The 15187-nt window shown below is 35.3% G+C and overlaps 1 protein-coding gene across 1 annotated transcript in view; it reads right to left on the bottom strand.

Annotated features, from left to right (window-relative positions):
• The window catches only part of ARID4B (AT-rich interaction domain 4B), a 136720-nt gene that overhangs the window by 87704 nt on the left and 33829 nt on the right, over positions 1-15187 (bottom strand). The window contains exons 6-7 of the mRNA XM_007938506.2: positions 10557-10648; positions 1244-1382 (exon numbers count right to left, since the gene is read on the bottom strand). Of these exons, the coding sequence (XP_007936697.1) occupies positions 1244-1382; positions 10557-10648 (231 nt within the window). The remainder of the gene's footprint in view (positions 1-1243; positions 1383-10556; positions 10649-15187) is intronic.

Here is a 15187-nt window from a genome sequence, read left to right as displayed (position 1 = left end):
TGACACACAAAAATTTAGAGTTCAAGATAGTTCTGAAGAGATAATGATTACTCAATCTAGTCTCTCATTTGAAATAGGAATTTTTAAACAACTTATCCAATTATAACTTTTCTATTAAAAAAAAAAAAAGCATCCTACTGCCACAAAAAGTTAAACTGTGAAGTACAGCTTATGATTTTTAGTTGAACCTTCATTTATGTGTTGTTGTTGTTATTTGCCATCAAGTTGGACCCGACTCATAGCGACCCCTCCTTGGTTTTGGAGGCAGTATCACTACAGAAGTAGATTGTTCAACCTTCCTTCTGAGGAGTGGCTGGTGGGTTTGAACCGCCAGCCATCTGGTTAGCAGTCAAGTGCCTTAGGCACTACGCTATCAGAGTGATGTAAACTGTTTTCTCATCTACTAAAAAGCATTAGTTGAAAGGCAGTCTAATGAAAAGTCTATGAAAAATATGGGTATGTGTTCCCATTGTAAAAGGCAAAGAAAATGCCCCCCTAAAGACAATACTTCTAAGCTCCTGTAGAGGCTAGTGGTTAGCTAAAGTAAGGAGATGAACCTCAAAAGACTTTCTGTCATTTCCCATTACAGTCTAAGTTGCACAGAACTTGAAACAATAATGAGGATATTCCTCATGATAAAAGTACTGAGAACCTCCTAAGATCACAGAAGAGAATGTGAGAAAGCCAAGAGAAAATTCAAAACACTCAACATAGGATCTCTATACAATTACAAACTTCTGGGGAGAAAAACATTTAAAACTGGGCAATTTTAAGAATCTATTGTAGAAAATGTCAGAGACTGGGTTAGTGTATAATTTCAATCATTATTATGTGGAAGAACCTAACAGGCAAGATTAAGATCAAGAAAGCAAACACTCTGGCTCAAAAGAACAAGGAAAATTCCTAACTACTCCTATCAAGAAAGATTCTGTTCTTCTTTTACAGTCTAATCGCATGGTAGACTTAAGAGTTTTAAATTTTATATTATGAATTTTCCATCCAAAATAGACTAGCATAAAGAACTCCTACATACCAAGCCTCTAGAATTATCGTCATGTTGCCTTTCTTGTATGTCGTCAACAGTTCCTTGTACTCAAAGACAATTAAGAAAGTAATATTTATGGGAACCGAATAATGCTAAAAACAAAACATCTCCCCAGTTTGTACCTATGAAAAATACTAGTAATAAACTGTTTTATTCATATAGTTAAAAATTAAATTCTTTTATACTGAAATTACTCACCAATGCAGGAAACCATAGTGCTTTCTTTTTATCCAAACTAACATAATCTACACAAACAACTTTTCCTAGTAGCTCATCAATCTGTTTCCTATCATCCTCATCTTCATCACTGGAGGATGATGAAGACTCTTCCTCTGGTCTAAGGAGGAAAAAAAAAAGATATTTGCTTTTATCATCACAAAAAACAAACATGCAAGTTCTTGAACACAGTTTATTCTAGAACTCTTTATTTCCTAAAACCTATAAAATGCCTAATTTAACTAATGATTTCCACACAATTTTCTAAATTTCTAAGGAGAAACAGAAAAGGTTTCTAAAAATTTTTCTTGCTGATCTGTTGTTGTTAGGTGTTGCTGAGTTGTGTTTGACTCACAGCAACCTCATGTGACAGAAAAGAACTAAGCCACAGGGTTTTGTTGGCAGTATCTTTATGAAAGCAGATCTCCAGGTGTTTCTCCCTCAGAGCTGCTAGATGAGTTGGAACTGTCATCCTTTAGGTTAGCAGCCAAACAGTTAACTGTTTGCACCACCAGAACTCTTTCATATTTATTCAGTGCTATTTAAAAGACTAATTTTTAAGAACAGACTGATAGTGGTCGCAAAATAACAAAAAACCCTATAATATCCATCCTGCATTGTACTAAAACGTACCAGACCACAACCTTCGATTAAAGGAGTTCTGGAGATGGAAATTTTACACTCCCAGCAACACTTATAGTAACTGGAGGGGTTGGAAGATGAGGCTGCAATCTACTAAAAGATCACTACTGCTATCCTTAGTAATAAATAAACACAAACAATGTATAGATAGGATGTACAATATGATTCTTTTATTTAAAGAAATTCTATTCAGTTATATTGTACAATTAGATTCATCAGAAAGATGCTGACTATCAGAAGAAAAAATGTAAAACCATTAATTGGATGTTAAAAAGAAATGTAGCAAAAAGTAAAACTAAATAGGAAAAAAAAAAAAAAAAAAAAACCCACACAATCAAAGAAACAAAGATTCCTATTCTGAATCTGATTCTAAGAAAGGCCACAATTAGTAGTAAAGACAATAAAGATTTCTTATGGCTGATTGCTGAAAATGCCCAGAGTAGTAAAGATGGTTGGAAATGTTAATTGGATAAACTAAAAATAAAAATTAAATAGATGGAAATAAAAATTTTAAAAATAAGTTTACCCTGAGCACCCCTTATTCAGTCACATCCCATTGACCCGCTCTCTCCCTTCAACTTGCTCTTTATTTTTATTTCCACGGCACTTATAATTTCTATTATACTACATATTATTTTCTGTATTTACTCTTTATCCTCTATTACTCTCCGTTAGAATGTAAGCTTCAAAGGCAGAAATTTTGTAAATGCCTATTTTGTTCACTGATATAGCCCAAGAACCTGAACAATGCTGGGCACACAGTAGATGTTCAATAAGTATTTGTTGACTAAATGAATGAACTGAATAGATTTATTCCTCCTACTAAGGTACTGAAAGGGAGCTCAGGTGGCATAGTGATTAAAGCATTCAGCTGCTAACCAAAAGGTCAGCAGTTCAAGTATACCAGCAGCTATGGGGGAGAAAAAATGAGGAAGTCTGCTTGCATAAAGGTTTATAGCTTTGGGAAACTCTATGGGGCAGTTCTATTCTGTCAACTCAATGGCAGTGGTGGTATGGTTTTATGGTACTTCTTCTGGATATGTTTATAATCAGTACAAACCATAACATTGTATGTAAGGCTCCTATAACTTTTCTTTTCAGAGGAGTTTAGCCAGGAAACTTTCTATTAAACCAGTAGTCAATAAACCGATGAACTAAAACAAATGTCCATCAAAAATATTTTAAGGGAGCAAAGACTGCACAAATAGCCTGCTTGGTTTTATTCACCTCTGATATTATTGTGTTTTGCTAGCCACAAACAAAATAATGTATTTATCTCTGAAACAAAATCTGATGCTGCCATTAGAAACGAAAATAACATGGAAATATTTACCAAAAAAGAATAACAGCTAATTATGTAAAGATGATCATGCATCATTAATTGTAAATCAAGCAAGAAAAATTTTAGACAAGGTACATGACAAAGAACATCAAATGGTCAGATGCAAATACAAACTTCAGCTAGGAACTACACAGAAAAGCGACTATATTTGAAAAGCAATTCTGACTCCAATGATCCTTAATATGTCAGGCAAATAAATGAATTCAGTTTCAGATTTTTGTATAGTAAACTAAAAAAAAAAAAAAAAAAAATATATGTATCACTATTGGAAAGACTGACAAAATATATAGCTTCTGAGAATAAATCATATAGAATTTATAGACAAATAAACTTACCTACAAAAGGTTTACATATATATATATATATATATTTTTTTTTTACAAGAAAGAATTCAGAATAAAATTTTCATATTAAAAACATGGAGTAAAAACTAAATGCTTCTAGAAGGACTATTATCTGGAGACAGATGTCATGCCTGGAAAAGTGGAGGGTCAACGAAAAAGGGGAAGGCCTTCAACAAGATGGATTGATACAGTGGCAGCAGCAATGGGCTCAGGGATAGTAGGGATCATGAGGCTGGCACAGGACCAGGCAGCGTTTTGTTCTGTTATACATAAGGTCGTTATGAGTCAGAGATGATTCGATGGCACATAACAACAGCAACAACAATTAGATGGTGGTTAGTATACTAATAATCACTGAACTGTACATTTTAAAAGGGTGAACTTTATGATATGTGAATTATACCTCAATAAAAATGTATTTTTTAAAGATCTGCAGATCTGTAAATACCAGGTAGAAATCACTAGTTTAATTGGTAATTCTTTACATTGTTACTGTAAAACCTGTATAATAAGCATTCCTTCACAAAAATCATTCTAAATCATCAGTAAATATTTTTTATGCTTTATTCTTTTACTGAAGAGGGTAAAATAAGACCAAGAAGATTGCTCTCCTACTGTAATATTTATACTACCACTTTTTCCGGGAGCTCTGGTAGCATAGGGGCTAAGACACTTGCCTGCTAACCAGATGGCTGGCGGTTCAAACCCACCAGCCACTCCTCGGAAGGAAGGTTGGGCAATCCTACTTCCGTAGTGATACTGCCTCGGAAACCCAAGGAGGGGTCACTATGATTCGGGTTTGACTCGACGGCACATAACAACAACAACAACAACAACCACTTTTTCCAGATTATTAGACAAAATTCTTGTGGAAGGTATTCCCGTAATTGGAAGCATTCTATTCTTTAGACAGAAACAAACAAAAACCTCTCCACAGAATGAGTAAATTATAAGGGTAAAATTTATACATTAGTCAAAAGGTTCAATAACTCACTAGAGAATAATTAAGGTAGAAGCTGATAATTATCAAAAAGAAAAAGGAGAGAAAGTCTGGAATTTATTAGTTAATTACACATAAAATAGAAATAAAACTCAATATAAAGGAAAATGTCAAAAATAATCAATTCTGGCCTATTTAGGGGCAGATTAACTACTCTGTGGTTTAACCACTGCTAAAAGAAAATCTTTTGCTCATATGCAAGAAAAGGAAATTTCAACTAAGAAACATGAACAGACTTTTAAATAGAACATACTTTTTAGTTATTTATAGTCTGTGATATTCTATATATTACCTCATTTGTTTTTATACTCATAAAGTTTTAAATGTAAATGAAATCATATTACATCAAAACATGATGATGATTATTACATAATGCTTACTAAACAAATACTATAAAATAATGTGACCTCATTTGATCTTCCCAACAATCCTATGAGATAGGTAACCCTATTACCCCAATTTAACAGATGAGAAAAGATTTAATTAACCTGCCCAAGGTCACAAAGCAAGAAGTGGCAGAGCTGGGATTCAAACCTAGGCCATCAGGCTCCAGTCTAACAACTAAGCCCTACTGACATTCTCAAGAGCTACAGAATTAGAAATCATTGCTAATGAAGTAATTTTACATTAAATACAACCCACTTCACTGCTCTGACAAAAACAATCCTAGTTAATAACGAGTCCACAACAGAATTAACTTAAGGTTTAACTTAATTTTTAAGTGTTTTGGGGACTAATTTATGGTAATATAATAGCCCCCTGGAAAAATTGAAAACAATCACAGTAAAATCTAACATTCACAATAGCACTCTCTCTTACTAATAATGCCAGCAAACAGTTTTCATTTATTTTCCTGACAGGCTATAAAATTCTAATTTTAAATATCATATGTAGAAAAGTAAATAATCATTGTTGTTGTTATTTGCCGTCGAGTCGGACCCGACTCATAGCGACCCCTCCTTCGGTTTCTGAGGCAGTTATCTCTACGGAAGTAGATTGCCCCATCTTCATTCCGAGGAGTGGCTGGTGGGTTTGAACCACCAGCCTTCTGGTTAGCAGTCAAGTGCCTTAGCCACTATGCTACCAGAGGTCCCAAAATAATCATTAAAATAATCATTAGCAACTGGAATATCCTAAAAAACTAATTCACCCGAAAACTAAGTCAGAAGTCAGAGAATGAATAAACTCATAATAAAAAGAAAAATTTTCTAAAAGATTCAGAGTTAGGGATAAAGAAAATAAAGTATAACAAGTATATTGCTGTTATTAGGTGCCACTGAATCGGGTCTGAGGAGGGGTTGCTATGAGTTGGGGCTGGCTCGACGGCACATAACAACAACAACAATGTACTACATACTGCGTTGTCAGTGAAGGCAAACATGGGTATACGAGTGGATAGATGGGTAGACAGGCTGAACTAGTAGGTATGTCTATGAAGCAGGGAGTGTACCCAAGATCATGTATAGGGTTGGCAGACAATGGTCCTATAAGTTTATGTGTATGATCTGAATTCCCAGGTGTATAGTAGAGCTGACAAGGGTTGTAGTCACTGCTTGGTCACAGCTTGCTACTCAGAGGGACCGAGTAGTTGAATCTGTGGGCTTGGGACCATAGTTGCAGAGGACATCAAGCTCAATTGGCATAACATACTACACAAAACATTGTTCCACCTCCTACTTTGGCAAGTAGCGACTGGGATCTTAAAAGCTTGCAAGCTGCCATCTAGATGTAATGACAGGTGTCTCCTCGTCCAGAGCAAAGAAGAATGAAGAAAACCAAAAATGCATGGAAATGATTAGTCCTAGCGACTGGTACAACATCCAATCTGCAGCCTATACGACTATGAGACCAGAAGAACTAGATGGTGCCCGGCTATTACTGTCAACTACTTGGAAGGGGATCTACATAGGAGATCCTGGATAGAGAGGGAGAACAATGTGGAACAAAACTCAAAATCATTTGGAGGAAAAAAAAGGGAGGGGGGACCAGGTTTGCTGGTCCAATAGAGCCTGATGGAACCACTAAAACTATGGCCCCTAGCTGCCCTTCAGGTCTGGAATTGAACACATGCCTGTGGCTTCCAGCCAAACAACAGATAGACATGTGAGTTGAACATTTACCTGAGGTAGATATACTCCTTGGAGAGAACAATCATGGGAGAAAGAAGGGCTGCTTATGCACAGGGAGACAGCTCCAGGGGCAGGAGTGCATGGAGGGCTGGACACAGGGAAGAGGTAACTATCAGGAGGAAGTAGGAGAGGAGCTGTTGCACTGCGGTAAACTGTGGTCAATGTCATGAGACAAAGTGTATGTGAACTGCTGTATGGAAAGTGAATTTGCTCTGTAAATTTTCCCAAAATCATAATTTAAAAACAAAAAAAGAAAAGAACAACCCTACGTACTACAGAACGAAACACTTCCTCATCTTGTACCATCCTCATTGTGATCACTATGCTTGTGCCCATTGTTGCAGCCACTATGTCAATCTATCTCATGGAGGGTCTTCCCCTGTTTTGTTGATCCTCTACTTTACCAAGCATGATATCCTTCTCTACGGAATGGTCCCTTCTGACCACATGACCAAAGTAGGTGAGACAAAGTCTGGCCATCCTAGCTTCTAAGGAACATTCCAGCTACACTTCTTCCAGGACAAATTTGTTTGTTCTTCTGGCAGTCCATGCTATTTCTGGTATTCTTTGCCAACACCACAATTCAAAGGCATCAATTCTTCTCCAATCTTCTTTATTTATTGTCCAACCTGCACATGCATATGAGGTGACTAAAAATACCATGGCTTGGGTTCTTAGTCTTCAAAGTGACAACTTTGCTTCTTAACACTTCAAAGAGGTTCCTTTAAGCAATGCAATGTCTGATTTCTTTGACTGCTGCTTTTATGGCTGTTGAGTGTGGATCCAAGTAAAATGAAATCCCTGACAACTTCAATTGCTTCTCCACTTACAGTGATGCTGTTTATTGGTCCAGTTGTGAGAATTTTTATTTTCTTTATGTTGAGTTGTAATCCATACTGCAAACTGTAGTCTTTGATCTTCATCAGTAAGTGCTTCACGTCATCTTCACTTTCGGCAAGCAAGGTTGTGTCATCTACATATCACAGGCTGTTAATGAGTCTTCTTCCTCTGATCCTGCCTCCATGTTCTTCCTTATATAATCCAGCTTCTTGGATTATGTGCTCAGCATAGAGATTGAATAAGTAAGGTCAAAGGATACAATGCTGACAGGCACACTCTTGGTCTCAGGTTCCTCATGAGCATAAGTAAGTATTCTGGAATTCCCATTCTTTGCAACTTTATCCATAATTTGTTATGATCCCCACAAATACCTTTACATAGTCAATAAAATACAAATAAACATCCTCTGTTAGACTTTGCTTTCAGCCAAGATCCATCCGACATCAGCAATGATATCTCTTCATGCCATACCCTCTTCTGAACAAGTATAGCAGGAAAATAACACTAAATGGTTTTTTTTTGGCACAAGGATTCATCTCCTAATCTCCTACTTCCAAGTGAATCATTATTTAGGTTAAAACTAATTTGGAAAGTAACAAAAGTACTCCATCTAAAGAAAAATGAATCAATCAAGGAATAAGAAAGGCTTAGGGAGCAAGAGTTAGCAACCAACAAGCCTTGGTTTCTCCCTTTCTGTGTTCCTTGGTTTAGTCACTTAACATCTCTGTGGCCAATTTCCCCCATTTTTCAATAAGGATAAAATAGTATCTATCTTCATGGATTTGTTTTTGTAGTAAGTGAGAAAGTGCTTACTAACTTCTATCTCCAAACTTCAGCCACAATCAGATTTAATATCTGATTCTATTTATTGAATGAAATCATTTACTTACACTAAAGCTTTTAATAACCGAACATAATATTTATTTTTAATAAAGTGATTCTGAGAATATTTGGGCTTCCAAACCCAAACCCATTACAGTCAAGTTGTTTCTACCAGAGCAGAATTATGCCACAGGGTTTTCAAGGTTGTGATCTTTATAGAAGCAGACCACCACAGCTTTCTTCCATGTCGAGTCTGGTGGGTTCGAACTGCTGACCTTTCAATGAGCAGTCAAGCACTTAACCACTCCTTTATTTGGGGTTAGGCATATTAAAATTTTTAATCAAGATAATATATTCAAAAGTATTTAAAAAATAAACTCCAATATATTAAATGCCATCCCTTTCGACTTCCTTCCTCTCTTTAACAGAAGCAACTGCTTTCAGCTGTTTTATATGATAGTTGCTACCTTAATTCCAAATAAAATTTTACGTTGGTATTTCTTGATTTTTACATTTTACACACTGTTCTATTCCTTTTATGAGGACTTATCTTTTATATTTAATACTACTTTCCCACCTTTCCATCTTACTAACATAACTTCATCATTATTTTTTAGTTAAATAATCACTATTTAGGATTATATAATATTATTAGCTATAGAGCCAAATAGCATTTTATGATTAAATTACTTTTTATATAAGTTTTTCTAAAGTTACTAAATGTCCCTGCTATTTTCTCTATTTGTTATCACGTCATCTTTAATTTTCCCCCATGTTTTATTATATTATGTAGTCAGGCCCTCCTTTTTAAGACTTCTATTCTTCATTCTACTGCCCACTAACATGTAGTGCTAATATACTGAGAACTTTGAGACCATTCGGCCTCTCAGTTCTTTGTAATAAATTCTTTTTCATTGTGGAACTGTTTGAAGATTATTTCCTTATCTCTACCAAATGCTGTTGAATTAATTCTGACTTGTGGTGACCCATGTGTGTCAGAGTAGAACTGTGCTCCACAGTTTTTAATGGCTAATTGTTTGGAAATAAACTGCCAGCACTTTTTTCTGAAACACCTGTGAGTCAACTAAACTGCCAATGTTTTGGTTAACAGCCAAGTGTCTTAACCACTATACTACCAGAGCTCTTTATTTACCCCTGGTGTTATGTGCCGTCCAGTTGGACCTGACTCAAATGACCCCTGCTTGGGTTTCTGAGGTGGTATCACTACAAAAGTAGATTGCCCAACCTTCCTTCTGGTTAGCAATCAAGTGCCTCAGGCACTATGCTACCAGAGGTCCCTTATTTATCCCTAGTGACATGAAATTTCAAAGCCTCTTGGTTCTGTGAGCTTTTTAATTTTACAGACCAATGGGGGGGGGGGGAAACGCACTGCCATCAAGTCGGATCCAACTCATAGTGACCCCTCCTTGGGTTTCCTAGGCAGTATCATTATGGAAGTAGAATGCCCAAACTTCCTTTTGAGGAATGGCTGGTGGGTTTGAACCGCCAGCCTCCTGGTTAACAGTCAAATGCCTTAGGCCCTACGCCACCAGGGCTCCTAAGCACATTTTATTGGAAGTGATTTGTTAAATATATAGAATGTGGCAGAACTGTGAGGAGACATAAAAATAAGACAGTTCCTGCCACTAAGGAGATTAAAATTATAATAATGGGAAAACAAGCACATAACATGAGGTGAAATCTAGACTATGACACTGGATAAATGCAGAGAATTCAATAGGTTCAGAGGAGAAGAAAACATGAGTGGTTTCAAAGAAAGAATGGGGAAGCAAAAAATGCTTCACATAACAAACAAAAAGTTACCTACAAAGGACAGCCAGTAAGAATACGGTCTGATTTCTCAGCAGAAACCATGCTCCTTTAAGACTTGAAGAATGAATAAGATCATGATTTCAAGAAAGGGATGCATTCCATGCAGAAAGAGCAGGATATCAAGAAAACAAGGGTTGTTTTCAGAAATACTGACTAGTCCCATTTTGACTATACCAGCAAGAAATATGTAGTAAGAATGGAAGGCAGATATGGCTGTTAAAGTCGGAACCTCTATTGTCATGCTAAGGAGTCTGAAATTAGTACTAAATCCAAAGTTACCATTAGGTCAGTTAGCAATTTGCAAATTACAATTTTAAAATAGTAACTACTAAGACAAACTTACATATGATTAGATCTTCTTCCTCTATTTGTTTTCTTTCCTATGACTGGAGTGCCAAAATGTTCAGGGTTGGTGAGTGGGAGCTGGTCTAATGTCTGTGGGTAAGAACATAAACCCATCAACAGTTATTACTTTGCAAGTATGTTTTTCTTTTTAAACCAAATCAATTTAAGAATATGCTAAAATTTTGAAATTTAAACTTTCTCCAAGGAAGACTAAAATCTAACTTTCCTAAAGAAAATTCTAGTTTCAAAGATATTGGAATAAATACAAATAAACCCATTATTAAAAAAAATATATTGAAAATAAATTTAGTTATTCTCTCTAGATTATTATATTACCTAATTGGAAGATAATGGACTTCTAAGAATGAGTGAAATATAAAACAAATCACAGCTTAGTGGAAACACAGATGTGAGATATAAAACACTATTTTGTAAGGTGCTAAATTTTAGGTTGGGTCTAATTGCAATTCAAATTTTTCTTTGCACATAAGGAACCATAATCCATGAAATAGAATTCATATTAAAAGACAAGTGAAAGTCATTATCAGGACAATAATGACTGTTCAACCACTTTAAAAAGGACTTCAGATAGGCTATATTATTTTGCAAACATTTTCTGCAATAAGGCTATATTAAAGAAAATATAAACATACAGTTTTTCTACACCTAGTATTTTAATTTCCCTTCCTTTTTAATCTTCAGCATCCAATATTATGCTTGGTATACAGATAACAATCATTAAATGAACATTTCATTCTTGTAATAGATTGGCAGTTCACATCCCCTTCACCTCTCACCCCCATGCAAAAATAGTGATTTCTAGGCAAGATTACTTGATGGCTGGAAGCAGAGAGAGAGAGAAAAAAAAAAAAAAAAGATCATGTAAAGATTCTCTTAATTTCTCAATGTAAGACACTTACTTGATTTTTTTTTTTACAAAAATATTGCTTCCAGAAAAGATCTATAAATCTAAAAAGTTAAGGGATTATACTCAAGATGCAATGATATCTCAACTGACTTAATTCTCTGAATATCAAACTTGAAAATATTTTGTACTTTTAATTTCCAATAGTTGTTCCTTTTTTGGGATACATAAATAGAGCCTTTGCTGACACACATAATTTCATGAACTCTAGGGAAACTGGAGATACCAGGAAAACTGTCAGTGTGGAAATAAGACTCTTTAGGATAAAGAGATATCTCAAAGTTACAAACCAAGGTGTTATATATGAAAGGGTGTCTTTAAACTTAAAACTTCAAAGATCAAATACCCAAACACAAAAAGCTATGATTTTAAAAAAGAAAATTTTAACAATGTTCTAAAATGTGAAAAGGAGAAGCATACATTAACAACCTTAAGAATATGTATAATATATGCAAATGTATTAAAGACACTTATCCAAAAACTAGTGAGATGACAGTATAAGACAAAGGCGCTAGCAATAAAAGATTACATAAAGACTGACTCCTTTGAAAGACAGACACAAATAACTAACTTTTATAGAACAAAATACCTTATTTTTCAAACTTGGATTGTAGCGAATCTAATCATGTGCAAAGAAACCTTAAGTCAGGCATTTAAGAAATAATCACTTGGAGGCAAAAGCTGCTCGAAACATAGTACATGCCAAACAAATTTCTCAAAGTTTACTTGTCATTAACTAGCAATTATTCTTCCCAAGGGGCTAAAATTTAAAAGTACTATATTTAATAAACGAGGAAAATAAATTAATCTGGATTCTCTGCCAAACTAACAGATGGACTCAAAGTGAAAAAACAAACAAACAAACAAAAAAATACTTTTAAAAGTAGAGACTTCTACTAAGCAATGTGAATTCTATTTTAAGTATATGCTAGTCATTTCACTTCTGCAGGAAAGAAAACATCTGGGATTTTTGAAGTATTGTCCAGGAATCACATACAGAAATTTTCATAAAAACTATATAGTCTCACCCTAATATGTAATGAAGAGTTAAAATAGTAAGAAGCATTATCTCTGTTCCTGTCCAGGTAAGCAGTGACAGAAAAGACTAGGGAAAAGGTAGAATTTGTCTTTAAACTGAAGAGCAAACGTCAAGATTCCCAAAAGCTTTATTAACAGCTCAAAGAAAGGGCATCATACACCAGTATTTAATTTCCCTCCAGCAAAACATAAATAAAAGTGAACACATACATGGAAACACACAGTAAACCTGACCTTTCTTGAAAATATTTACTCATATTACTTCTGCCTTTACATTATAACTGTATAAGCATGTAACAGATGAACAACTAAGAGTCTTCAAGGCCCCATATTCATTGACTATCCTAACTAAAAGAAATAAAATTATTTCTCAGAATTACATAAACTCAGAATTATTTCATCAATTTTACTGCACTTGTCTCAAGGCTGTATGTTCCCTACCTTCACAATTAATTCAACAAATATTTATTGAAGGAATTTGTGTAGAAAACACTGATGGGGAAAGAAGGATCTATCAAGAAGAGAAAAGCATGATTATTCTCCTAAAAACAATTTAAAATTTTGTAAGAAAAATAACAACGTAAAATAGAAATAAATAAGAGTAATATACAACGATCAAAGGATTAAAGATCAAATTTGATTAAAGAGTTCATGAGGAAGACATCATGGAAAAGGAAGGATTTCTGGTAGCTTTAAGAATTAAGTAAAATTCCATCAAGTAGAAAGGAACAGGGTTCAGGAAGAACTGAGCAAAGAACATATGGACCATAATCTGGAAACACCAAGTATTCTTGTAGGCAGAAGCACATGGTAGAATAGGAACTTTAAAAAAGAGTCCAGGATCACAATTAAGAGAACCTGTATTTAAAAGATGTCCCAAATTCTGAATTTAAATGGAAATTCAATAATTAAGGTAAGTAAAATATTTTCAAAATGAACAAAATAAAGCCTAAATAGCTTAATAAATAATAGTTATATGTCTCCAAAGAAACTCTGTTCTAAATGGTGATTACAAAAACATCACAATTTGGCAACCCTGCATTAATTTTTATAGACTATACTAAAGAATATAACACCATGTATAACAATATACCTATTTTCAAAAATCTGAATTGCAAACTACTGATTTACAAAAGTTTATGATCCCTCCATTCCTAGTTTAATAACACGTTTCAATTTAAGAGCATGGCTTTGGTGCTAGGACGTTCTGGACTGCAATCCAGTTCTGCCCAATAGTTTCCTTATCTATAAATTGGGGCTAAAAATAGTATCTACCTCTTAATGCTGTAAATGAGATTATGTATGGAAAACAACCTAGCAAAGCCCCAACATCTACATGAATTTAATTTAGTCATCCAACTAATATTTATTCAGTTTCTACTCTGTGAGAGGCTCCAATCTAGAAACAAAAAAACAAGTAATAGGTTCTAGCAAGATGGCGGACTAGGCAGAAAGACTGCACAGACCCTCTTCAACAAAGAAAAGGGAAACCAATTAACACACACACAGAAGATAATCCTGGACCCCTGAGCCTTGAAGGGAAGGATACAGAAGTGAACTAAACCCCAACTAGCAGAAGAATTTGCATGAAAATACCAAAAACGGAGACATACGGAGCTGCGGTCTGGCAGCGATCCTGAGGGCACAGACAGTTTAGAGATTCCCGAGTGGTGGTAGGACTTAAGAATTAACCTAAAAATAACCCGGCTAGGCAGGGACTGCACGGAGGACTGTGCACGGTGGCTGGGGAACAAATGGAGAAAGGGAAGAGAAAGGTGGGCTGAGCTGTGGACTTTTGCCAGTCCAGAGGGCGCCGCCATTTTGTAGGTTTAAAAAGCAGCTTGACTATTTTGGATATTTAAAGAGACAGTGCTCTCACAGATTCCTGGGGCATAAGAACACATTCTGCTTTCCAGCAACCCCAAGGACACTCAGGACCTGGAAAACTGACAAGTTTTTTGAAGGTTATTCGATTGTAATTAGTGTCTAATTGAGTAGGAGACAACAACAGTCACCATAAGACACGACTACACACACACCTCCTGCAACTTCACTTACGGAGTGACAGCCACTTCCTCCTTCTCCACCAACGGACCAACGATAAAAAACCACCAAGAGGAGCTTGACTCACCCTTGACTACTTTTCACAAACAATTAACAGAGATCTAAATACAGCAACGCCACGATGCCTCGGAGACACCAGATCAGCACAGCCCACACAAAGAAGCAGGATAAAGTGGTAGAAACAAGGGAGCAGGATACAGACCCAGAACACATCCCTGAGGAAGAAGGAGCATTGGGACTCTCTGATAAAGAATTCAAAAGAATTATCTTTAGGTATCTTCAAAGGATTGAGAGACAGACCAAAGAAAACACACAAAAACCTTACAAGAATTTTGGAAGAAAATACAAGAACAAAATGACAAAATTGGAAATGATTCTAAATTTACAGATAGAAATCCAGAAGATTAATACTAAATTGTCAGAAATGGATAAACACATTGAAAGGGCAGAGGAGCAGAAATGATGCAATGGAAGGTAGAATTAATGAGACTGAAGACAAATACCTGAATACTTCTTTGGAAAGGAATCAATCTGAAAAAAAATCAAAACAAAATGAAGAAAGCCTAAGGTTCATGTGGGATACCATCAAAAGGAATAACTTA

This window comes from Orycteropus afer, unplaced genomic scaffold, assembly GCF_000298275.1.
Source record: "Orycteropus afer afer isolate SDZICR_OR568_19922 unplaced genomic scaffold, OryAfe1.0 scaffold00050, whole genome shotgun sequence".
Classification (NCBI taxonomy): Eukaryota; Metazoa; Chordata; class Mammalia; order Tubulidentata; family Orycteropodidae; genus Orycteropus; species Orycteropus afer.
The sequence above is the reverse complement of the archived record's forward strand: the minus strand, read 5'-3'. Positions and strand labels throughout refer to the sequence as shown.